This window comes from Hyalella azteca, unplaced genomic scaffold (genome assembly GCF_000764305.2).
Source record: "Hyalella azteca isolate HAZT.00-mixed unplaced genomic scaffold, Hazt_2.0.2 contig385, whole genome shotgun sequence".
In the NCBI taxonomy this organism is placed as follows: Eukaryota; Metazoa; Arthropoda; class Malacostraca; order Amphipoda; family Hyalellidae; genus Hyalella; species Hyalella azteca.
In genome coordinates this window covers 410728-438285 of record NW_025930738.1, presented here as the reverse complement: position 1 = coordinate 438285, position 27558 = coordinate 410728, and the positions used below count along the sequence as shown (strand labels likewise).

At 36.6% G+C, this 27558-nt stretch overlaps 3 protein-coding genes across 4 annotated transcripts; 2 read left to right on the top strand and 1 right to left on the bottom strand.

The window, feature by feature from the left end:
- The first annotated feature begins 1147 nt into the window (after positions 1-1147).
- On the top strand, positions 1148-3260 carry LOC108673705. The gene is made up of 5 exons (XM_018161572.2): positions 1148-1180; positions 1689-1829; positions 2077-2181; positions 2327-2449; positions 2820-3260. The coding sequence occupies exons 2-5, from the start codon at positions 1692-1694 to the stop codon at positions 3063-3065; spliced, it is 612 nt and encodes a 203-aa protein (XP_018017061.1). The 5' UTR covers positions 1148-1180; positions 1689-1691; the 3' UTR covers positions 3066-3260.
- An 8517-nt stretch (positions 3261-11777) lies between these two features.
- Positions 11778-17071, top strand: LOC108673689. 2 transcript variants are annotated; one of them, XM_018161550.2, is made up of 7 exons: positions 11778-11978; positions 12612-12801; positions 13184-13285; positions 15478-15541; positions 15697-15775; positions 15979-16113; positions 16244-17071. In XM_018161550.2, exons 1-7 carry the CDS (start codon positions 11913-11915, stop codon positions 16508-16510), a joined length of 903 nt encoding a protein of 300 aa, XP_018017039.1. In that variant the 5' UTR covers positions 11778-11912; the 3' UTR covers positions 16511-17071. The 2 variants fall into 2 exon arrangements, with proteins under 2 accessions (XP_018017039.1, XP_018017038.1); XM_018161549.2 differs by having other exon boundaries at positions 15475-15541.
- A 1828-nt stretch (positions 17072-18899) lies between these two features.
- Positions 18900-26000, bottom strand: LOC125177616. The gene is made up of 6 exons (XM_047879667.1): positions 25759-26000; positions 25498-25531; positions 22842-22908; positions 20414-20650; positions 19944-20120; positions 18900-19617 (listed from the first exon to the last, which is right to left on the bottom strand). The coding sequence occupies exons 1-6, from the start codon at positions 25763-25765 to the stop codon at positions 19444-19446; spliced, it is 696 nt and encodes a 231-aa protein (XP_047735623.1). The 5' UTR covers positions 25766-26000; the 3' UTR covers positions 18900-19443.
- Between the last annotated feature and the right edge of the window lie 1558 nt (positions 26001-27558).

Genomic DNA, 27558 nt, shown 5'->3' with positions numbered 1-27558 from the left:
GTGATTGAAATTTTGATGAAGGGAAATGCTTTGTATAGAAGTCAGCTTAAGAAGTACACCGTGCACTATATATATACCTATATGTTACATGGGATTTTCTATACGAACCATCGTTGCATAATTCTCCGAGTGCTGAAAATGGCTGAAAATTGAGACGAAAAGGCAGCATATGAGGTTATGTAAAATTACAATTAGAAATATTCTGCCGTAACTGGCACTGAGATTGTCGATGATGACTTGTCATTCGATTTTTCATTTAAATTTGTTTATGAGTTAAATTGAAACAGAATCAACTGCCAAGCTCTCGAAACATTTCGAAAAAGTATTAGATTTTATGTAGAAAATGTGTATAATGTCTGATGAAATTCTGCGGCCATGGCTCTTCATTGTATACAAAAACTATTTACACGTGTGTCCTCAGACCATTTATTCTTATTTTTTCAAATCAAATGAGCTTGACTTCAATTGGGTAAATTTGGAGGTCACAGGAGAGGTAGCTCCTCCCTCCCCGATGATCGCCAGCCAATGGCGTGTGAGGTCCTCCGCTCGGCTGGGTATATAAAGTCGCGTGCAACCCTGCCGCTGCAGAACTGCTTTGCACCTTCATAAGGTAAGACTAATGCGGAGCTCTGCCTTATACGTATAACTATTTAAAGTTATGTCTTTTTGAGAATATCTATTATTTTCAGATTCATTCTATGTTAAATGACTAAGACGAAGTTAAGGTTCATATTTGATTTAAAATTCATATATAGGCTCAGAGCTGCATGGTCGGTCTTAATTCAATTTCACCGAAGATCTCATCGCATTTAATAATGTTTAGTATTGAGGTAATTTTTTGCATTTCTTGTTCTACAATTCACAAACGGGACAATACCATATAACTAAGCCATTTAACCTATTTCCCCTGCAGTTTTGTTCTACAATCTGCCGGTAAGATGAGAGTTTTGTTCGCTGCGCTGCTGGTGGTGGCGTGTATATCATACAACTAACCCATTTAACCTATTTCCCCTGCAGTTTTGTTCTACAATCTGCCGGTAAGATGAGAGTTTTGTTCGCTGCGCTGCTGCTGGTGGCGTGTATATCATACAACTAACCCATTTAACCTATTTCCCCTGCAGTTTTGTTCTACAATCTGCCNATTGTATGTTGCTGTTATGTTGTAAGCGGCACCTCCTTGGTCTGTGATATACATAGTTATGTTGATGTATGTTGTTATTGTATGTTACTGTTATGTTGTAAGCGGCACCTCCTTAATTGGTCTGTGATGTACATTGTTATGTTGATGTATGTTGTTATTGTATGTTGCTGTTACGTTGTAAGCTTAATTATGTCTTTACCATACATGTTGTAAGTGCTATATACAATAATTCTGCATTATATACATACAATACATTTTGTCAGTGCTACTTACAATACTTCTGCATTATATGCATACAATACAAGTTGTCAGTGATGTATGTATTACATCAGAACTCCGTGTTTAAAATACAGAACTATAAAATTAAATAGGTTCGGTGTGCGATCTCTAAAGCATATAGATGCGTGTAATGTCCATGCAGATTCATACCTTATATGACAGCACGTTAAGTCTATTTAATTCAAAATAATTATTCATGTACATTTGTTTAAAATTTAAACAATCCCAATATCTTAGACATTCCCTAATAAAAGCAATTATACGGCAGCTGATGCGTAACTGCTTCGGTGACCGCGCGTACGTTCGCTACATGAGCAAACTGCGCGCAGCTGAGGAGGCTTGCAGCGCCAAGCCCTACGAACCCACAGCCTTCCAGCCCAAGTATCAGCCCTACCGCCCAGGCTACTATGTGAGCATTGAATTGATTTGTAACATATTTAAAGGTCCAATGCAATGGCTATATTGTAAAGATAACAAAATAATGTTTGTTCGATTGCCTTGTCCAACTTTATTTCCCACTCCAATTCATTTATTGAAATTTTTGTGCGATTACAGCCTAACGTTGTTCATAGCTACAAATCTGTATTTTTTTATTTAATTATTGCTTTTCAATCATTTAACTTTGTTAACTAAACTATTTTCCTGACGCCCACCAGCACAATGGCTTCCAGTATTTCAACCGCGAGAAAGTCCACGACCTTTCCATGAAGATGAGGATGAGCGTAGCCAACGGCACCTGCGTGCTCCTCGAGATGGGATACGTAAGCCTTTTGTGTTATTTTCTCTGTATTGAATATACCCTGATAATCACCCGTAATATTTCGTTCTATGAAGCGTAACTCGACACCATTTAGTATCATATCTCTTGCATAACATATATACATACGAATATTTATGACTGTGCAGATTGACGAGTCGTACAACATCCAGACGCAGTACATGATCGATGAGATCAAGGACGTGGGGCGGATAGACAAGGAGCTCTTGCTGGACTTGGTGAACGGCATCAAGGACTGCTCAGCGTTCGCGGTCTGATTAGAATTAATGGACCTCATGATATTTTGATAAATCTAAGTCTAAATCATGTTCATTTTTCTCGCTTGGTGTCATTGAGTATTTTAACGATAGAAATATAAAAATTCATTAGACTGAATTCATATTTAACTAAATACTGACTAAAAATTCATACATGAACAACATTGTTTACAGCCATTTATCGTTGTAGAGCTGCATGCCGTACGACAACATGCAATATCCCATGACTGCCGGCACGATGCGGTACCTCAACTTCCATTCTATAATTCTGTTACAGAGCTGCATGCCGTACGACAACATGCAGTACCCCATGACTGCTGGCATGATGCGGTACCTCAACTTCAATTCTATAATTCTGTTACAGAGCTGCATGCCGTACGACAACATGCAGTACCCCATGACTGCCGGCACGATGCGGTACCTCAATTTCAACGTCTGCCGCGAGAACGCTAACCTCTTCGCCTGCATGAAGAAGGACGTGCGCAGTCGGCGCTACGAGTTCGAGGCCATCGGACCAGGAGCTTCGTCTGATCGTCTCACAGACGACGACAAGATCTTTTCGCTGCTCTGGGCCGAGGCCACTGCAACCAAGAGTTTTAAAAAGTTTTAATGATGATTTGGAGTAATTTTTCATGTGTCTGGATAATTTCATAATAGCAATGGAATATTAATTACATTCAATACAAAGGATTACTTCGGTTTCCCTAACTTGCATGAATCAGGTCACTCAACATAAATGTAGCAAAATTATTTGAAATGTTTGAACACATATAGAAACCATTGCAAATAAAGATTCGGATTCCTTTGAATATATTTCAATTAATTCCTGATATTACTGACTTACCAAGATATTGACAATGAGATTTGATCTGTTGATTTTGCGCAGCACTTCTAAATTTAGTAGTTGTCTTTGTTGAATCATCAAACTTTCAATTTCAATTTAAATATAAAGTTGAAAGCAAATATCAAGTTACCCTTACTGGCTAAAGTAAGAATTTTAAAGCAAGTAACGTGCTTAGTATACTGACCCCATATTGACGGAAACCTGGAATTTTCAAGTCATAGGTTTTTATGTTCATTGGTCCGAATTTTCGGCCATTCTGAGTTCAGTCTCTTCTTGTGAATTCAATTTTTTCCATTGATTGTACTTTATAAATTTTATAATTGATGATGAAGCTGATGAAGATACTTTAAATTTACTTAGCATCCTCTTTTCTTAGTAAGTTTGCTTTTTGAATTTTTAGTTAACCTGCGTTGTAAACTAGCTAATGACGTAAATACACGGCTATATAATCTACTTTGAATGGATAAGTTTCAAAGTTGAAGTTATATTTTAGAAATATAACTAGTATATGTATCTAATTTCATTTTAGGGGTCAAAAGCATCTTGCAGATCGAGAGCGTAGCCTCCGGCATCCAGTAGCTATATAGAGACAAGATATATTCAAATCCTAAACCTCAAAATCAATAGCTCAATACTGTATGCGGATGGTAATTGGAAAATAAGGTATTAAAGTAGTGTTATTTATAACAAAATAAATTGTTTTACCATTTTATATGCGTAAACTTTCGCTCTTTCAAAAATCAGTATCAGAACTGAACGCCCCGCAACATAACGTTGTCCACAGCAAGGGTACAGGGATCAATGTAATTTACTATATAAAAAGGAATATTGTATGCAAAATTTATCTATTATTCTCGTGAATTCTCTGCAAATACAAATTTAAATTGGAGAATATTTATAATAAGGTCTGTGCAGACATATTTCTTACGTCCATCTCTCTCAGGTTTTTCTCATTTCGAGGAAAAAAATAATTTTCTTCTGGAAATAAATCTTGCGTAAGAAAGACAATGCAGGTTGTGATGCGCATGTTATCACGTGCAGAATATCACCCGTAGGTTATCAAGACGTTGCCCGGTATAGATTATCGCTGCATTTTGGGAATTAAGTTACTTCAAATTCCGTCGTACCGAATCCTGTCTACCTTAATTTTTTTTTTGAAAATTTTCAAATTAAAGAACATTAATTGAAGGGACACTCGTTCGCATTCATTTTAAGCATGTTACTCCTAATAAAATTCAGCTTCTGCATTATAACTCAAACGTAAACTTGCTTGTAAAATATCATTTACACTTGCAAAACAAAAACATTTTTATTCTTTAATCCACTTCCCCTTTCATATTTTAAAGTTTCGTTCACTGGCAGAAAACAAAAACAAATATATTCACGCTTAATATCCCAGGTAATCACGATCGTGGATTTGGGCACAAATTTTGATAAATAGATCAAGACAACGAATAGAATCTTTATAAAGATAGATGAATTGTAAATTGCAAGGAAACACGGTCGAATCTTTCCCATTTCACTTCCTCTCTTAATTACACGGATATGTCGATCGTTTTCTTCTACAGTGAACATCAGGTGATCTTCATCACGTGCAATCAGACCCATGGTTGGTATTGATATTTAAGATAAAATACAATATATTAGTCTAATCACATTGATTTAGCACAACAGCGGTATTTTCAGTTCACTTTGTAATTAGAGTGAAAGTAAATATATTTTTATTCCACTTGCAATTACTGTTGATTTTGGACAATTTAGAATTGACCCATTTTTCATTTTTAATGATGCGGGTATGAATTTATTGTTTTATTTCAAATATATTTTCCAATTTCCCAAGTTTTAATTTTTATAACTCGCGATGAATGAAATAATATCAAACATGTGAGTTGTGCCGAGTCTCTAATATAGAGAACCATATAACTTGCAATCGGTGCGAATGAGCATGAATCTCCACCAAATTCGATATGTAGATTATTCACTTAAACGTTACATTGATAGTAATATTTCGAGTACATGCTATACAGCTATTTCCGCTGAGCATGGGTCCGCATGTTATAACCGCTACAGTTATTTCCGGAGGATCTCCACCAAACTCAAGAAACATGATACTCCTGCACCAGCGCATTATATGTAAAAATGTAATGCATGTTGTTTATATCGTTACTTCACTAGACAATTAACCAATAACAGTTCCATACGCAGTTAGATTTTCGTCTAATTCGCAAAGCTTTGCATTTTACAACAGGGCAGTGACTGGAATAATTTATGCGTTGACAAGATCCAGTCACTAGCTGCGCTGTGATTGATGCGCCCCAATTAAGTGTAGATCTCCATTGCAACCATTCCGAAAAGCCGTGTAATTTTTGCAATTGCACAGTGACTAAGAATTTGGAGGATTTAGTCGTTTCTGAATCTGTAAATTTACCGATAAATGTCCCAAATGGAGTTGGATCTCGAACATATCAGATCTCAAGAAATATGGGAATTTTAATCCTGCGCATGAATATGAAACTTTCAAGGATCTGGATTTAGTTATTTAAAAAAAAATAAAAATATAAAATAACAAATAATGTATTTTTGAAATTGAAAAAATTGTACAGAGCTGGAATATGAAATTTCTACCAACTTCATCTAACAGATAAATGAGGGTTATTTGATGAAGATGACTTTAAGAAGCTCTTTATTCATTCAACGTTAGTTCAGTTCGAGAATTATTACGATAGTTGAATGGTAGATTCGAATAAAATTATATATAAATAACAAGAGACATCTCTCTTCACTGTAATTCTGGGATTAACGAATAAATATTTTATAGGCTGGCTTGTATTTTCCATTGATTCATGTAATCGGAGCAAAATTCGCAGAATTTTGAATAGTCTTCAACTATTTTAGTCGGACTGCGAACTTACGCAATTACACTATTTCTCACGCGCAGTCATAACTTGTCCTATTGGATGTAATTTCAGGTAAAAAATAATTTGTATCTGTTGTCAATTAATGAACAAAATTAACGGAATAAATATTTTCAAGTCCCATTTAGACTTGTGCATTATAAAAAAGTTTTACCAGCGTCCACTCAATGCCTCTCAAATTGAATCAATGGCAAATAATTAAAAGATCTTCCCAAAGTCCGTAGACTAGAGAATATAAGCATAAAAAAACTTTCGATTGCACACTCGCTTATGTGGTATAGTAGAAGCAACACCAGCCAGGCTCGCGGCAGCGGTGCTGTGATGCGTACACAAGTTCACTGTACGACTCGAACTGCAGGGCACACGACGACGTTTATTACGGCTAATGATGTTCAGTAGCCGTTTCTTCGATTATCAATGTGAATTTCAACGAATTTATCAATTCAGAAGATGAAAAAATATAGAAATTATTATAAATAAAGTTATTAGTTGAAAAATGATATTATCTACGGATAATTAAAATTGAAAGGTATCTAATATGATTTATAACAATTGTATTGCACATTGAAACGAAATTCATATGCAAGGTAAAAGAAAGCGTAATGTTAATGTTCCCCAATATGCAACCAAATGCATCTTAAACGCAAGCAAATCTTATCTCACAAATAGCTTTAATTTTTTTTTGTATTGAACAAGTGCAAAAAAATAGAGAAAAAATGCAAAAAAATAATATTAGAGGCACGTCGGTCTTTCTACCGACTCTTACGTTGGTAAACTACGGCCGCTTAATTTGCAATTGATTCTTCATTATAAACAGGTGAACCTGGAAATAGATGGCGAGGTAATAGAAATATTCTAGGTAATTTTCATATAAATAGAAATGAACGTGACGTTATTGTGACAACTCTGCCCCCCTTTAGGAAAATAATTCATTCTGTACAATAACTGTTAACGAATCGGCGAAAGCCATGTCGAGAATTTAATCCGTCACCAAACACCAACACACCTGCCAGATGTGACGGTCTTGCACGCCCAGTCTAAATAATTTACCTTTCGTAAAATATAATATCAAAAACGAGAAACTGGAAAGGTAGTTAACTCTGTTACTAAACGCTAAATTAATCATCTTAAGCCAATCTTAACATTACAACAGTTGCCATTTCTGGCTTTTATCTAACTAAACCTTGTAGTTTTACACAACGCAAGGCTGCATGACGGCTGCACGCTGCCACGAAATCGGTAATTCGCTCATTAATGCTTACGTAACTTGACACGCTGCTTTACTTTCTTCATGATTTCTTACTTCGATGAAGTCCGCAAATATTGTTAACAATAATCCTAATTAGTTCCTACAGTAGATAATAGAAGCCAATCCAATAGGAGATGGCATATCAATGGCAATCTATCCAGTAGTAAATGAATTATTAAATGAAGTCAATCCAGAAGTGGATAACCCGGCTCGAACCTACTCTTTAGTTTAGATTATTCTTGAACTGTTTTACGAAAAAAAAATTCCTACCGAAAGAAGAAAAAATATCGCCTACGCAATCTTATTACTGTTTCCATTCTCACCAATCATTTCTTATCTGATTCTATTAGAAGGTTTGGTTAGAGTGATGACTGACGTGAGTATCCATTGCTAATGTTTGGAAAATAATCACTGTTCGCGTAGAGTTGTCCCTGTCTGCAGTGCACGTAACAGAAATAATTATTTTATTATTAATCAAAATTTGAAAATGCAGCTTGCAACATTTTATTTGAAAGTCAAAAACTCGTCCACGTGAATGTTACTGCCTGTGTCATCGAGTACACGCATTAAATATTCACCAACTGGAGTTCTCCGTGCTAACTAAAAATTTATTGATTTTTTTAATTTATTGCATGACTGATGACCAGCTCACCGGCAATCCCGTTGATTGATGACCAACTCATCATCTATTTCGTTAATTGATGAACTCATCGAAGCAAATTCCAACTTTTTAGATGAAATTCTCCAGCTTGCCACTTACTCGATCACTTTTCTTGATTTCTGTTTGTCTGTGGAGTGTGGATCATATAATACTGTAGAATTTATTAGGTTAGAAAAATAGGTTAGTGTGCCTTCATCTCAGCAAGGCTTGCTTAGTTGATGCATCGTAGACGCGCTTCACTAGCGCGCTGGATCAAAATTACAAGTCATCCAGGCAATGATAACGGATCTTTCTAACGGCTCCGACATTGCGGCATGTGCTCGCGTTCCTATATAACTGTCTTTAACTAAATTATGTTTTATTATAAGGCTCTGTGTTTAAAGATTCTATTGAAGGATTATTTTAGGCTTCCTTCACAAAATTTTGACGCGTTATTTACGTAATATTGACACTCATCTTATGAACTCGTTTGCTGACATAGTTCTAGCTTCTGTCTCGATTAAAATATCTGTACTGCAGCTTTCATACAATTGTAGTATAAGTTATGTGTTTAGTTTGTTAGTTTAGTTGGAAAAGGTGTAATTGACCTTATGATAGTAGTTAAATGTTTCAATTGGTCACTGGATAGGTGCCTTGAATGCAGTGACAGCAGTTATTGTTCACACATCAGCATTGTCTGAATTTATTGTTGGAGCGAACATTGCTGCAGCTGCTGCGAGTGCAGGCTCGCGCAGCTGCGGCTGGCAGCGGCGGCTGTGATGCAGACACAACACCTTGCGTGCTGGCTCATAACGGTGGCATGTGTACGAACAGCTCACTTAGAAAACGTACAGAGCTTCATGATTAACTAATGTTCAATTTGTGTCTACGATAATAATGAAATCTTTCTGGGCGCTAGAAATTTACTTGTTGAGTATCTTTGAACGATATGAACAACATATGTTGTGCTTTAACTAGTTTATTTTACTAGGGGATTCGTAATCTTCAGCTATGAATCTAAAAGCGTTTTATTCTAAAAACTATCAGAAACCGCTCAAATATATTTTTTAAGGAGTATGAATCTGATTTACGAATATAATAAATTATAATCTGATTAGAGAGGTAAAAAAATTAAATTAAGAAGGAACTAATTGAAAGCAGGGAAGGAAGGCAAATTTTTGTATAATTAAAATTGAATTTGCATCACCTTCATTTTTTTCAAATCGCGACATCACGAGCACAGAGGCTGTGCTCGTTGGTGCAGTGTCATGAAAATCAACGCAGCTTTGCTCATTCATAGCTATACGTATATAATACTGCTCACATTCATGCTCACAGTGTTGTGGGAGATCTTCAAACATTTATAGGCTATCCGTCACCTGAGGCGCGATAGTGTTAAACTGTAAACTCTTGATAACTTTATTGGGTGCCAATAACCACGGACGACTTTATTGGCTTTATTGGGTGCTAAAAACCAAGTAGCATCAAAAGATTAGGACAATACGCCCACCTGGAATACACGACTTAATATTCATGCAAGTAAACCTTATTGCAAACTCTGCAAACCTTAAACATGCTCGGGCCGGTGAATGTTCGACCTCCACAGCGAAATCGGGAGAACAGACGTCCCTGGAGTCCCTTCGTCAACTCTTATCGCAAATGTTAGAGCTCCGTGTTGGCGTCGGGTTCTCTCTCGCAACCTTCGAAGTCATTTGCAACCTCATGACAGTTCCACAGGTTTTCACGACAACTCTTCACTGTCACGATGGCTTGTATCCAACTATGAGCAGGAGATTTTCTTCCCACAAATCCCCCGCTTCAGCAGGACGCTCGGGAAAATCCGCCACTCTGAGTGAGGTAAACAAGAAATAAACTAAGTGATGTGAATTATAAAATGGAAAACGGCAATTCTTTCCGAATAAAATCACGAGACGATTTCCAGCGATCACCCAACCGCCGATCATTAAAAAGGACCCGGAGTTGGGGTAACGATCTCCTCACGTTAACAGCGGGAACCTGGTCAACAAAAGACAACAATATAGCGCAGCTACAACGGTTGTACTGTTCATATTCCTGCTCACAGTTGAACTGTTCACATTCCAGCTCACAGTTGTACTGTTCTTATTCCTGCTCACAGTTGTACTGTTCATATTCCTGCTCACAGTTGTACTGTTCATATTCCTGCTCACAGTTGAACTGTTCACATTCCAGCTCACAGTTGNTCTCACAGTTGTGCTGCTCACGTCACTTCTCACAGTTGTGCTGCTCACATCACTGCTCACAGTTGTGCTGCTCACGTCACTTCTCACAGTTGTGCTGCTCACATCACTGCTCACAGTTGTACTGCTCACATCACTGCTCACAGTTGTGTTGCTCACATCACTGTTCACAGTTGTGCTGCTCACGTCACTTCTCACAGTTGTGCTACTCGCACACCTGCTCACAGTTGGCCCAGCTCACAGCGCTGTCGATTTGACAAAAATGATGAAATGTTAGAGCTTACATTGCGCGTGAAGATACAGGAGTGGTGAGATGACATATATTACAGTGCCGGTGAAAAGGGTGATGAGATGGTAGAGCTTACAGTTCCGATGAGGTTGTCTGGCCTGCCTGCTGCCGCATCAGCTGAGGCATCGCCTAATAAAGGCTTGCAGTGATCCTTGGTCCTAATTGCGTTGGCTAAATATTGAACCTATAACTCATACTTCTCAAAAAGCCCTTGTATGCGTCCCAGTTCAATAACTTAACTCACGAAGCAAGTTTTCAAAAATCGATATACGTATATAGGCATGGATTAGTATTCCAAAAATTTATCAAAAATTACATCTTCAGGATTGACATGTTCGAAAACACATTTAGCAAGCAAAGGTTGCATATCGTAGATGCTAGGCGAAACAGTGCCTAGTGTCTCTATCAACTAACTGCTCCAGGTGTACGTCCAACAACCTACACTATTTACGTTTACTTATTTCACCTTACAGAATAAATTCAGATAACAAAGTATAATAAAGTATGTGACCAATGATTTTCTAACAAAGTGAAACAGGTGATAAATGGTTGAAGTTAGAGTTCCGGTGATGTTGTAGGTAATTATTTAGGTGAGAACATCCAGCGAAGTGTGAAGAAGGTACAGGCTATTGCCGCTGCACATTCGCTCCAGTGACGGCGTAGGCATCAGACGCGTCTTGCTCGCCACTGGGAGTCGTCCTGCGTTTGGAGACCGTAACACAAGTTTCATTGATCATTTATGTGTTGCGTTACTCAATATATGGTGTGTCATTTGGTCCATACCGTATTTTATTTCGTATTTCTGTAAATATATATTTTTTCGTCTTATAGACGAGTGCTCAAGTTTTTATTTCAAAATGAAATAATATTGAAAATAAATAAAGATCAAGGGTTGGATCTTCGGTGCTAAGAGTTTCAATCAAGTCTCAGAGATGTTCGTTGTTGTTATGGTTGATTAATGACTGCAAAGTTGCATTAATTTTCATTATATAGAAAGCTTTTCCAGCTCGAAAAAATTGTACAAAATTAAAGTGAATTGACCTTATTGCTTCCGGCGTTTGAATTGTAATTGGGTAAAAAACATGCCCGTTTCACATGAAGACTCCTTAGTCAATTTTACAGTCTCAGGCTAATTCGCTAATCTCTCTTAATATGTTTCAGAACCGTAACGACAAGTTATTTTGACATTATTCCTTACAAATTTGAGATTCAAATGATTCATAAAGACTGTTTTAGTCTCTAGATCCTCGCTAAACACTCCTGGCTAAACCAAGAGATAGATTTATATATTAAAAATATATATGTTCTCTGTAAAAATCATCACAATGACGTGCTCCGTGCGATGGTTCACATCTACGGCAAAGATGGTAAGCTTTAATAATGCTAATGCGGGCTTGAGATACACTGACTATGCATTATCAAATTTTTTAATATACCACTGAACTCATGAAATGTGAGTAAATTATCATATTCATAAAGTGATACGTTGCCACCTACTTAAAAGTTTAGAAATTTGTTCTCCAATTTACTAATTACCAGAGACCTACGAAGCACTTTGAATTGACATGCCTACACATTGACGTTCTCTAAAGAAGAAAGTTTTATCATAAAATTCATGCCATCATTGAGCCAAATTATGATTTCTTGGTCTCGATATTCCAATGTGTAAATGAACTAGAGGTAATTCTGTATTGAAATTAAGTGAAGTTCTACGACAGAAATTTTCCAGCACTGTCATATTGCGTAAATAGATGCTGCAAACATCGGTAAAATGATAATTAAACATTGATAAACATTTAAGAGAACTTTGCGCATTATGGTTATTTAAGGCACTGTTTCCTATGATAGTCTCTTTATTATTATTTTTTAGCAATCTCTCAAATAGTCTCCTTGAATGTTCCTAAATGGCTACATGAAATAAAAAATTCATTTCTATCCAAATCAATCAATTAAAAAAAACTCAATCCACTGTAGGTTCTTTGGACAATATTTCCCTCTAGGGCCTGATGCTACTTCTGATTGCGGCCCCCTCGGTGCGAGCCAGCGACGTGGCTGTTGCAGCGGAGGAACTCCCTCAGCCTGAAGCCCTGAGGTCATCGATGCTTGGAGGGAACTCATTACGACCTTCCTATGATCCTAGGGATGCCTACAACAGCCTGAGAATGTCACACAAAATGTCTCGAGAATCTCGTAAGTTATGAAACATTTTAAAATTACTTCACCTATTTAAAATAGGGAAACTTAATGGAACACGTTCAGAATACTTTTTACCTCCTTATATTATTACTAAAGTGGCAGCAAGTGGCGTTTTCGTTAACATGCTGATTGAACATGTAGTATTCACTAAACCCTTTTCCAACTGTTCAACACTATGACAAAATTAATTCACACGGGTCAAATTAAGTGTACCTTCCACTTTATTGTTGTGCTATTTCAGATTGCGCAATAGTTTATTTTTTCTGTCATGATTTTAACTTAACTTGAGAAAAAGCCTCGCCATCATTCCTTAGAAGCAAAGTTCAGACGTAATTTTTATGAATAAATCATTTTTTAAAAACAATTTGTCATCAAGGTCAAGGTTCAGAGACTGCGTTGCGGCTGGAAGAGAAGCTGCGACGAGCGCTGACACAGCGCAAGGGCAGCCCTGTGTCTTCCAGGCCCTCCCAGGCTGACGGTGAGAGGAAAGTTAGGGCAAACTAGTAAATATGGAAAATTCAAGTTTAAAACAATTAGATGAAAAGATGTGGTTAGGCGCGCAAAAATCAATATATCTTCGCAACATTGCAGCTTTCATACTATGAACTTACGTGGCCGCTGCTTGTGCATCTGACTGCGGGCCCCTTATTTACTTTATATAAATGCATAGATTGGAATTGGCGTCAGTAAACTCGTGGCTTGAAAGGTATAGTAAATAAATAAATTTAGAGTTTGTGATATAAATGCACTTATTCCGTCACGCTGCAGGGATGAAAAATACTAAGATCTCTTTCATGTCACAGACAGCGATTAGCATTAAATTTTTCCCCAAAGGAAATTTGAGCCAATTATGAAGTTATGAGGTGCCTTATTAAAAAATGGTCATAAACGTATAACTCTTCAGGCAGTCTTGAAAATATTTACGGTGCGGCTTTGGTCGAAAATAATTCACCGGCCTGCCATAAATTGCCTTCAGTTCATAATGAAGCTTGCGCCGCACAAGTTGTAGCATGAGAGTCTGGAAAGTTAGGGAGGATGTGTACGAGCGACCGAGGGTAGGTTAAGGGGACCGTCTACCCAAAAAATCGGAAATTTTGGCTTTTCCGTTTTCTTAACTCATTTTGTAGCTGCTGAAAAAGCGCGTCTAACGCAGTTTACCGCATGTCAGTAATGATGATGAAACAGTTACCCGTAGCTGCTCTCACTGGCGTAGCCCCCGTAGTCTGATGACGATGCAGCTCCCACGAGGTCTTCTGCTGCACCACGAGGTCTTTATCATTACGCATTACTAAGAAAATAAATGGCATAATAGTTTTTGCGTAAGACAATTTAAAAAATATATAAAATGAACATTTTTTAACAATATGTACAAAGATTTATTTGAATTAAATCTGTATATATAGATCATTACTTTCGTTAATTACTAAGTGTTTGCACTCGTTTGAAAGCTACAAACGAGACGCGTTCAACAAAGCTACTACCATTGATGTACATGCAAAATTTTTTGTGTAATGCAGTCTTAAACTTTTATAAAATGAACATTTTATAACATTATTTACTAATAAATGGTATTTATATGTCATTATTTAGGTTAATTGCAAAGTGTTTGCACTCGTTTGAAAGCTACAAACAAGAAGCGTTCAACAAAGCTACTACCATTGATGTACGTGCAATAGTTTTTGCTGAATGCAGTTGTAACATTATGTAAAATGAATATTTCATATATATATTTATATATAAAAAGTCCAATTTATAGCTTATTATTCACGTTAAATTTAACATAAATAGGTCTAAAGACGCTTGCTGGTACCCCGAATGCAAATAATTGGCAATGGGAAAGCTTGGGCTACAATATCAAGACTTTTTTGGATATATTCTTCTGTTCTCAATGAATTTTACTTTATTTGGCTCCCCTGAACTATTTAAATTTTCGTTTTTTGTTTTTTTTGAAAACCTATCTCCTCCTACAGTTTTCAAGCTACAGCAATGAGACATATACCATTCGATTTGTAAAAACCATACCTATAGACTCTGTGATCACTTTTTTGAATTTCAGGCTGGTTCGTTTTTTATATGGGGGAGAAGGGGGGGGGAGGGGGGAAAATGAGGAAAATGTGATAAAACGCGCATAAAAAACTAAGGGGAAAATGAGAAAAGTGATCACAGAGTCTATAGGTATGGTTTTTACGAATAGGATGATACATGTCTCAATGTTGTATGATGATATTTGTAGGAGGAGATAGATTTTCTAAAGTACCCGTTTTTAGCCGTTTTCTGTGAATTTCACGTTTTCTATCAATTTTTTCAAAAAATTCATACGAACAAAATATAATTTTTTTTACATTTTACGTGTGTATGTGAAGTTTCACGATGATCGGATAATAGCTGTAGAAGTTTTTACGGAGGGTAGATGGTCCTGTTAAAGAATATGATATACAGTAAACTAGGAGATGGACTGAACGTTAGGTGAAGGGAGCGAAGATAATTCAGTAATAAGGATTAGGTTAGATTAGCGGAAATTATGGAAGCGTATGCAACTCTGTCTACTTATAATAATTAAATTTGCCATCAGAACTTTCCTTACTCTAGGTTTTTACCACGGCTCCAATTTTCTACTACAATATTACATAATTCATAATCAAGCTAAAGATTATTGTGTTGGTGCAGCAGAAGACCTCGTGGGAGCTGCATCGTCATCAGACTACGGGGGCTACGCCAGTGAGAGCAGCTACGGGTAACTGTTTCATCATCATTACTGAAGCGTCCTTCCTAAATTTAAGTTTAGGGACTGTATAGGTGTAAATATTTTGTTAATAACGTAATACTGACATTTGTTATTATTGTTCACAATGAAGCAATCTAATCAATGTCATTATTTGCTGCCGCCAGTCTGACTTGCACGTCAGGATACGTCAACACGTCCGCCGTGGCGCTACTCGCTTTCCTCTTCCTTCTCAACATCGTCCAGGTAAGTTTTTTTATCAATATTTATTGATGAAAATTTCATATTAGCAATGTTTTATATCCACATATTCCAGTTATTTGAATAGTTTATTTATCAACCATAACTGTCGCCAGAAAATAAAGATATATAATGTATTTTGATAAATAAAAATGATTGGTCCTTCATTCGAATGATAGATTAAACTGTTTATCATTCCTCCTATTAAGGACGTAATTACGCAAATCACGGGGCGTCGCAAGCGCAGTACGGACGAAGAGACCACGCCTCTCGAGCAGTTCCTCGTTGACGGCGGAGTGGATGGTCTCTACGAGGACCTTCCTGCGGTGCTGCTACCGCTCATGGTGGGTGCTTAACTGATTTACCTGATGCAATATAACTGTCAATTATACCTACTTATTTTGCTTACTTTTATAATTAATTTCAATTATGTTCACATAATTTACTCCGACACTGTTTGTTTGGCCGTGTCAGGTGAAGTTGTCAGATGCACAACACCCGCGGTGCGTGCGGCGTCCGCTGTGTGAAGCAAACCTGCACCTGAGCCAGACGTACGGGCCGGTGGGTCGCGTGGTGGGCTCCCTGGTGAGTAACATCGCGGCCAAGACCTTCAGTGGGGCCCGTGCTGCCCACTTTGACGAGGCCATCGAGGCCGCGGCCACCGGCAGGAGTGGGTCGTGTCATTTGGTGCCTGCGTGTTTTCAGGAGGCTGAGCCTCAGCCTCATTACCCAAAATCCTAGTTTATCGCTATTGTGAGCAGGATAATTTTCTGTTTATTTATTATTAGAAATTATTATAATTAAGAATTATGTTCGCTACCTTGTTAATTATGTTTTACGTAAATCTGCTTTCCATTTCATGTGAATTTTTCTACCCAACATTATACCAATATTATAATGCATTATATTAGTTCTTCTGTCAAGGAATCATCCCCATTAGAGTAACGGCAGGCCTTAAATTTATTTTCCATGCATGAACTATTTTCAAGGCATGGTGCTTCATGATATTGTTTTGTGCATTATATTTTTACACGTTATTGGTTTCTTTCGTTTTTATCAACCAAACCATCCATCTTCTAATAAATTTCAAGATATTTCTATCACGTGTTTCCAGGTATGCCATCAGATTTCCCGGCAATCGCAACAATTACAATAGAAAAAAAATAATATACTTCTAAACTTTACTGGCACGGATAATTCAGATTTGAGAGTTATTTAAACTGAATCAAATGAGAAAGCTAATCCCAAATCGAATCCCAAAGCTAATTTTTCGATTAAGGTTATGAGAAAAAAACCTTTTAGACTCAAAATTTGAATATGATTCTCATATTTTTCTCAAATTTGAAATAAATTTTAACTTTTTACTTTGCTGAGCAAAATTAAATTTACTGAAAGAGTACAAGCCACTTATACTATTTTCCATGGTTTTGTATTGCCTTTTGATTCTATTAATAAAAGTAGAGCTTTAGCCTCATCAATCAAAAAATTGTATTTATTGTCCCTATTTCTTACACATTCCGTGGCAAGGTTCAAGCACAGCAACTTGAACACAAACGTACGAATAACATAGATTCAAGAATAGAAAGAAGGTTATATACACATATACTTGTTTTTAATTAGCTGATCATATATGCACCTTAATTGCATATATCAACTATTCCCATGAAAATAATAAGACAATTGTTCGAAATATTAAAAAATTTACTTGACTCCAAAAAAAGTATCAATTAAGTATACGAGATGCAGTGCGACATTCTAAAAAATGTTTGGGCGCTCGAGATATCGATTTCTGTTTATTAGATTATTTTGCATGCTTGATGCGTGTCATCAAGCAAAACTTGAGAGGATAAACAGAATTCAGAATATATTCGCTGGATATGGCTTCCATCAATGCCGATAACGTATCCACAGCATTGAAGTCGCCAGCCTTCAATGGAAACGGGACTAGAAACCACATCATCTGAACCCATTTTATACTGAAACTGAACCACATCTTTCTAGTCTCTCGAGGGATGAAAATGCTATGCAGACATCTAGTGATTATCGAACTCAAAAAATCGTAATTCGGATAAGGGCTCTTTATATTTACGGTTTTTAGCGACGAGCGGAGAAGTATAGTGCAGCATCTGCTGGGTGGTGGCTTGTAAATCATTGGGTGGTGCATAATTTTTCAAGTAGTCTTTAAATAATCAGATTCTGTATAATAACTGTGAATTTGTCGTAATTCGAATGGAGCTGCGACTTAATTGCGGTAGTGATATACGAAAAAATGGCATCCGTGAAGAGTGTGCGATACTTGTGAAAAATATATTGTGGAAACAATAAATAAAGTAAAAGGTATTAGGTACAGATAAAAATGGTGTGACGGCAAAATAGGATTGACACACACTGCGTTCATTTAAAATTTCAAAAAATATTCCTTAAACAATATAACCTAAGAAATGAGAGGAAGTTACGGCATATACATCAGTTATTTACTTGAGCGATACCGTATCGGAAGAAAATATCCAAATTACGGTGTTTAATTGTAAGCTTAGAGACTTTTTGTAGTGGTAATATGTAAGTAATAGATATATGTGGTATAGAACTACGCACAATTTCTGCTGAACTTCTATAATTATATTTGAATACTTTCATGTAAAACATTTTCACGAATTAATGCGACGTTGTTCGGAACTCACAATCAATGTTCTATTTTCATGTTGACCAAAACAGTATTATTAAAAGAACATAGATGCCGAAATAACTGAAATAAAGATGCGACTAAATAAAATAGGCTTTTCATTTGCATAAAACTCTTCACAATAAAAAGTAATGTACTGTGCCAATCTAATAATTAAAACCCTCATTGCAAATAATGTCTTTTCTCTAGGCAAAATAAAAAACTTAATGAGTAGATGTTTGTCAGCGAACATGGGAAATATAATCGTCAATCTAGTAAAAGGACCTTAGGTAGGAACTGTACCATCAAGGTGATGAAAAAACTTTATTAGTGAAAACAATTAATTCATAACTTCATACATTAATATTTTTCACCTGGAATAGATTATTCAGTGAATTTTTTATACGTAGTATGTCGGCATTGCATAGTAATCCGCTAAAATAAGGCGAAAAATAAAAAAACAAATTCTATGATTGACAAGATTTCATTAACCCTTTACAATACGAAAAGAAACAGATTAGTGTTATCTCCCACGAATAAAACATCCAGAAAACTCTTTCATATATTCGGATTTTTTCAAGAACATGAAAATACGCCATCGTAAAAACCTAACACAACATCTACTACCATATCTTGTTTCCATCCCATACGCTACCATATCTAGCTACCGGTTACAAGTCACTGAATTGAAGTTTATTATATGTGATGTCTTCGGATTGATGGTAAATAGCAGGATTAAAAGAAAAAGTGCCTCGTGATTATGCCATAGCAGGTATATTCATAGATTAATGCCCATTCCATTAAATTACATTACTATAATTTTCTTCACAAACTGTAAAGGGCTTTATTATTAATTTTACATATATTCGAATGTTGAAGAAAAGTGTCACAAAAGTTTTATAATCTCACATTACAGACAGGATTAAGTGGAAAATTTCACGATAAACTAAATAGATAAGCTGTTACTGTTATCACAGCAGGAACCGTATATCATTGTAAGTTCTCACAAATATTACGGCAGGAACTGTATACCATTGTATGCGTTGCTATTATTTTCCGTACCATCGGACAACGACAGATTTGCATGGTGAACGAGTTGGTACTTCGGGCGACTGTTCTTGCACCGAGTGAAGTAGTTATCGCAGGATAAGAGTTGCCTTCCTTTCCTCGAAGCTTCTTGCACTTTCTGAATTTAATGAGACGAACAAAATATAATATGAAATCATGTGATCAAGTGAGCGAAAGTGCGTCAAAAGCCTAAATATCACCTGCAATACGTTTGTGTGAAGTCCAAGAACTTCGTGTGATAAAGCTCAGTGATCGCATGATTGCTCAGTGAACGTAAAGCTCAACCACTAACTTGTAATTACTAAGGTCACTTGATTGCCATAATCGCAAATTTATAAGGATTTTTGAAAACAAACAAATGACATAAAAATCAACCCAAATTATATGAAAGAGAACCTCTTTGAATTCCTTCTAAATTTCAACAATGCACATAATTGCTCCCACCTGCATGGCGAGCACCCTGCCCCCCGTAAAGGCCTTGGCCAGGACGTTGGAGAGCAGCGAGCCGATGATGCGGCCAACCTCGCCGAAGCGCCGCACCAGCGCCGCGTTGGCGTCGCATAACGGCGCTGACAGGCACGGCGTGGGGTGCTGACCGTCAGACGACTCGCTCAGTGATGTCTGAAGACAAACAATAACAATAATGTTATGCATTATTTTTATTTTGGTTTGATTATGATTCTGCATTATTCGATGGATAATCTGGGTTATTACAGGTGCACTAAAAACAGCGGATGATGCTATCACTTCGTAAATTTAAAATCAGCAGCCTTCTGCACAGTCTCTCAAAATGCAAAAATGCTTTTATTAGTTATTAGTATGGTAATTACAATTATTGGGACTATAAAAACTATAGTTCAGATATCACATATTATTCATTCGTTGATTTCAGGAACCAATTTTTTGTAACTCACAATGAGTGGGAGGAGAATATGAGGTAGCTCCTCATAGAGGCCGTCGGCACCTCCCATTTGAATGAATTCGAGCACAGAGTTGCGCTCGAATTCCGAGTGCAGGTTTGAATCGTGCCCGAAATTCATGTTGAAGTTAGAGTTGTTCGAGTTGACTGCGTTATAATCTGCCAGCGAACGGCTGCGACGACGCCTAGGCGCAGCGGTTGTCGTGGCCGTGGTTATTTGCTGGACGATGTCCTTAGGGCGTTGCAAAAAAGGGCTTTAAGGCGCTGTGTGAATATTGGCGATTAAATACTGCAGAATGCCCTTAATTTTATGAGCATACAACGGTACAGTAGTTTTAAGTTTTGAATAATGTTTCATTGTATACAATATGAATGCGAAAAAACACAATTTCATTGAAGATGCATAGCATCATATGCTACAGAAATGATGGGCACACGAATATCTAATTATTTTTATTACCATATAAATTTCATAGTAATTAAATCGAACCACACAAAAAATTAGTGCAATATTGTCCAAATAACGATGCTCTTTTTGATATTGTAAGGGTCGTCCTGACCCAGTTTTTCCGGGCATTGAGGGCGTTTAGGTGCTTCGTACTGGAAGTACGTCATCATTTGGACACTTAAACCAATATATTTTTGCGTGTGCTCTCAATTACTGTGCAAAAAAAAGTTTTTTCATGCAAAAAAATCATTCGCAATTAGGGTAAATAAATTAATTAGGGCCACATATAATCGCCGATAAACGTTTCAAGTTGGCAATGTCTTTGATGATTCAAACTTCGTATCTTCCACTATGAAGTTTCAATTAGAGAAGAAAATTATACCAAGAGTTTGGGAAAATACCTTCTAGTGTTACTGTGAGTCATTTTAATCGTGATCCAAAGTACCCTCCGATAAATAATTGAAAGAAACCAAAGAATCATTCATGTAGGGAATGACAAATATAAGAAAGATATCCGATATGTTGACATAAGACCACCATGCCGAGAAGGCCTGTGTTCGAAGAAGTGCACAGCGCAGAAAGAGAATCGGGAGGAGTATATCAGTAACAAATTCTAATTGAAATTTACTTCTCATTTTTAATTGAAAAAATTCATTGTTATCCAACGAAATCTATTTTCACGAATTTCCTACTGTCAATACATGTGAAAGGGAGTGAAATTTCCTTGTTTAGTTACATATTAATGAAATTGAACTCAAAAATGTCTTTTGGTAAGTTGTTGGTATGCTGTGTTACCGAAATTCTTTATTGATAATTTAAATTTTATCTGTTCTTTACGAGTGCAGTTAAATGTTTAAATGTTAGAGATAGCCGTATAGAAATGTTTCACTCACTGAATAAAATGCTCGCTCACGCACACACACACATAAACATACGCCACAGTTTAACGCATATCACCCTCTGCAGACATGCTGCATTGCGTGCAGCACGATCATCGTGATTTATTTTTGAGCTACAAAATGATTTATTGATTATTTAATTGCCCATTCAATGTGCTAACTTATTTTATTCACAAACCGAAAACTACTCGTTATTTCAATACAGAATTACTTCAAAGTTAGAGCTTCATTCCCATCATTTACCTCACTAACGCATCTCAGGTTCTCGGATCAGTCATCGCCAGACAACATTCCGTTACCGCTATCCAGTCCAGCGCGAGTATAACGGAGCTGTGTAATATCGACAACTGGACGCAATGGTGCGGGAAGGAGCTAGGAAGGTGCGTTACTTCTATTATGAAGAAGGTGGAAGAATTTTGTCACTGCAAAGCTGCTGACATAAAAGAAATTCCCCTAGAAAAAGGAAGTAAAATAATGTAAGGTGGTTTATGTGTACTCTCGCGAAATTAAAGTTTTGAAACAAAAGAAAAATTTGAACAGTCAGTCAACCATCCCAATGCACTTCAAAACTACACAATTATAACATGTGTACTCCAAACCGTACCCGAGCTTGATTCTCCCCCAGCGACACACCCTTCAAAGAGTCGTTACCATGCAGCCAACACAAAACAATCTTTCCTTTACTCTGTTGCCAACACAAAACAATCTCGCCGCTATACAGGCAGTCGCATAATAAAAGCCAGCCCGATGATGCTTAACGGCGAGCCCAACATTTGTCTTATTTTTATACATCTAATGTTGTTAGTATAGTTTGACACCTTCAGGAATCGAATTCGATGAAAGCTTTGTATTGTTTTTGGCAAATGTGTAAAAAGAATTATAAAAATACATTACAAAATTTTTACTTCAAGTTTTTCTTGGTGACAAAATTGACCCATGTCATTTATCGTCTTTTACAGGCTTGATTGAAGAATCAAAATCGAGGCATTGGCTTGGTTTGCTCAAGATTAATTTAATTAGACCAACAGAGCCTAATCTGAAACTGGAAAAACAAGATCAAAACCTAAGAAACGTACCCTGAGCAAATCGATGAAGAGGATGAAGCTGAGCAGGGCTAGCGCAGAGTTACAGTCGATATAGTGCCTGAGGAAATAGTAATTCGATGAGACAAGCGAAAGTTCGATCCAAGTGAGATGTTGAGACAATGACTTTAGTCCTAAATCAACAAAAAATGCCGATCATGCTCGCTTATCTAAGATTATGCAACACACTTTGCGCCAAGTTCTGTTCATATTTTTGCAATGGAGCTGCACCCCAGTAACATTTATATAGATACGTGATCCATAGTCAAGAACTTATTAGTTTATTTTTATTCCGGTTCCGGAATACGAGCATCTTCTGTCGCTGCCATCTTATATAATATACGCGTTGCATGAAGAATGCTCATTGTTGAACTTAAGTATTTATTGTTCGTTCGATATTGTAACTGCCAGTTGTCTGGTGTAGGGAAAAGTTCATCTGCCACCTAAAATCTGCCAGACAATTTTTTCAATCTTATATTTTCCGTAATATCTTAAAATTTAATCAAGTTTGCGAGTTACAAGAAAAATTTAAGTCACCATTTCATTGATTGTCAATTCATTTCGTTTTTATTTCAATGTCACCACGCCATAGTAGGATCCTACTGAAGTTAGAATTTTTTCGATACTTCAGATTTCGGCGATTTACTAGTGTCGGCCCCCGTTTTTTTATCGATATGCTATTTTTCAATAAGTGGCTCATACCGTAGACGGATATTTTATCAGACAGCCGTGTATGTGTAAAAACTCGTGTCGCCATAACTGAGATTTAGGTGCGACTTTGGAATTTGTTTCGTCTAAAAAAACATACCTACTCAAATATTCTACTTTTTTATTCACACTTTTATTGATAACATTTTTATTTTTAGTACCGAGTGATCTGAAACTTGTACCATGAATTTTTTATAACTATTATAACAACCTTAATATACGACAGACTTTATTTTTTTCCGCAGCATCTGTGTTCTTAAACTGTTTGCTATTGTTTTGATTTGTGACATTCTCACAAGATGTGTCATGTGTGGCATTCTCACAGATGTGTCACATTTTCTCAAGATGTGTCAAAGATGTTGTCATGTGTGGACAGATATTTATCTATTTATTTGTAAAAATACATTATTTATTTAATAGAACTGGTGACTGTTGATAATTCGAGTGTAAAAGGAAAATTAGAACTCATTATAACTACTGCTATGTTTGAAGCAAATCTCAGCTATCATCTTTGAAATATTTCCAATCGTTACGTAACTTTTTTCTTTCCAGCATGATTTTTACGAATTGTATAGTCATTCCTAGATGATATATAAAATATTGAGTAAAATTTCATATATTGCCTTGGCTTACAGTGATGCAATTTTAACTTATCTGTGGCGATGTACGCTATGCTCTTCTTATGTAGCTGAACAATTCGCTAACGGCACACTTCCAATGCATATACGGGAAAATCGTATCGATCAATTTTGGGTGTAGTGTTCGGGTATACAGTGAGAATGTGAAATATTTAGCGTTAGAGCCTCCCAACCAATGAGGAAGATGACTGCAGCATGCGATACATATGATCTTGATAAGTTTGATCTTCAAATTTTTTATTAGTTGTTGTTACCTAATAGGCCAAACCAAGGAAAATTAAATTTTAGTTAACATGAAAGTACTGCCGCATGCATAAAAACATGGAAAAAGGGAAAGATAGTCCATAATTTAAATATTCCCTCGACATTTCCAACAACCACACCCATGCATCATTACCCAATTCCTTATATATGTGGGTGTTCTCATCAGTTTGTGTTTACCGTGCTGTTGCCAAATTAACCGGAGAGGAAAATAAATATTGTAATTTACATATACATGTATAAATTTAACAGTGTTTAAATTTCAGTCTGAACTTGAGCCTCACCCTGAGTAGATCGATGAGGCCTAGGAAGGCGAGCAATCCTAGTGCGCTGTTGCAGTCAAGAGTTTGGCTGAACAGAAAATATATCCTTTGAACTATTTTACGTGATGCCAATTCTTTAATTGTTGATCAAATTAAGAATTAAGGCTTTAGTTTTTCAAGCGTATGCATGATGACAGGAAATACTTAGTCGTTCAACTTTTCAAACTCTTCAAAAAAACCCTCGTGAATATTTTAAGTATAAGGAAACAGGTTGAGAATTTTGGCGCTAATTTCATCAAGTATGTACTCAAGCCTGAAAAAATTTGCATGCAAAACTTACCAGTTCAGCATTTCAGGAAATGAAGCCTCTCTTTACAAAAACTCAATTAGTCGCATGAAACCAATATTTTTTAATTCCTATTATAAGCGAAGAAAAATATGTCTTTGTATTTTTTATGAAAAATGATTCGTGATGTTTATTCCAGTTACAGATTTTGCATCTTCATTCATGAATATTTAAATATTTAATTATTGCGTTCCCCTATCCTTAATATGCAAAAAGTGCCATCATTATGCAATTTGAAATGAAAATATGCTAAATTATTGTCATATTTAATATGCTAGAGGTAAAGCAAAATCTATTGATGTGCTGAAAATAACCGCTCTTCTTTAAAAAATGTAGAGGTTCAATGAAAAATGACCTAGTACGATATCATGTAAGCATCAGAGCAATTGCATGACGCTAAATATATAATCAAATAAGAATACTAACGTACTCACACGTATCCATATCCTGAAGCCGATGCCTGCAAATCTGAAAAAAGTGTGACAACAACCATAATAAAACTTTTAAGAAAAGTGTGAATTACATTAGAATCAGTCGGCATGATATGAATTGAAAATTTCAATTAAAACATAGACTTCTTTAAAAAATTCCAAAGAAACGAATAAACTGCATAAGTAATTGATGTAATAGATGGCAGTATAAAAGTATGGGCCATGGAGCGTCCATTGAAACAAAGAAACGGTTGTTTGGCTCACCTGTCATCGCTGAAAGTTTGGTGGATATGAAATGTTCCACGTTAAATTTCACTCGACAGCAAGCAACTTGAAACGAATTTAAATTAGTTCGAGCAAATTATTGCTAAATATATGTATGACAGCTTATGCTATTCTAAAGGTGTTTGATCTGGCAAAATTTGCACAGAGTCTAGCCAAAGACCGGAAATTCTTACAAACGACGGAAAAAGAACCTCCTGTGACGCCCGTTCCAGGTCTTGTGAAGAACGTTACGGACGCTGCCGGAGCGTCAGAACGTGAACGACTGAGCACCACAGCAAACAGATGGCGGCTTCCACGCGTCATTGAGCATAGCGAGCGCATGGATCAGAGGATGACGTATATCGCATGCATCATGGGCTGATGGTAGCCTGTCTATAATCTGATGGTGATGACCTACATCATGTCTCACATCATGACCTACAGCTTGTTACCTATAATGACCTACATCATGTTATATATCATGACCTACATCATTTTACATGTATAACCTGCATAGTTCGGTGGCGGTAGTCCAACTGAAACTAGACATTCCTGAATTGTAATAAAATCATATATATGACAACGTTCCCTTACAACACAATGGGATATCATTGGACTCTGTAAATGATGCTCTGATAGTGGCCTTCAACTTGAGAAGATGGGTCAAACATGTGTTGTCTAACGTTTAGTGCATGGTAAGAATAAATCCTTATGCATCATGCATTTGCTTAAATCGTCAACAATTAAATTTAGAAACAATTAAAATGCAAGAAAAAATCAACTCATGTAACTGGATGTACAGTATTTTCGGTGAGATACATTCATGTTAATTTATAAATTTCTTCGCTTCTATGATCCTGGAGATGAATTGTGGGTTAGAATAAAGTGATTGGGTTAACATGTGATGATGATGGCGTACTCTGCAACATGTGGCAATGACGTCGTGGTCCGCAACTTATGTTAATAACGGCGTGGTATGCAACATGTGACAATGCCGGCATAGTATGCAATATCTTTTAATAACGGCGTGGCATGCATCATCAGATAATGACGTCGTGGTATGTTGGACTTTATACAAAAGCAAGAAACAAATTGAACTTTTATTTTTTGAACTTGATCCCAAGGACGATCGGTACAAAGCTTGAGGGAGCCGGGGCCCAAAGATATTAGGAATGAGACCAGGTTCCTGAATAAGAGCTTGGAAGCGGTATTATTAGCGGTTCGCCGACCTTAAAGACGAATGAACCCGGTCCAACATAGCTGTCGAGAAATTACAAAAGACTTGGTAAAAACAAGTTTAAAATGCACAATAAGGTATAGCAAAAATATTCAATATTTCAGCAGTCATGAATGAATGCAATCATATGAAGCAGTGAATTTACGCACTCTTCACAATAAGGAGCATCTCAGAATTGCACATCTGTAGTCGCAGAAAGCCCCCCCAAAATTGACCAAAGTACGTGACGATACAGATTGGCAGGAATATGTCCAATGCTTTTCGGTATAGCGCAATGTAATGATTTAGTATCTAATTAACAACTGGGTCCAATAAGTTCTTAATTGTCGGATCATACATACAATAGAAGGTGAATGATGAATCTTTTAATTCACGTAATACTTATTTAGGGTTAGATACAGTGAGGTTTATACAGATACAGCGGAGTTAGTGCAGATAATAATATCGACACTATTGCGAAAGGGCGATGCCCAAGATTTGATCTATGTCGGCCCTCTACTAATTAAAGAAAAGCGAACATGCACTTACGGAAAAATAAATAAAAGGAAAATGAAAGAGTGATC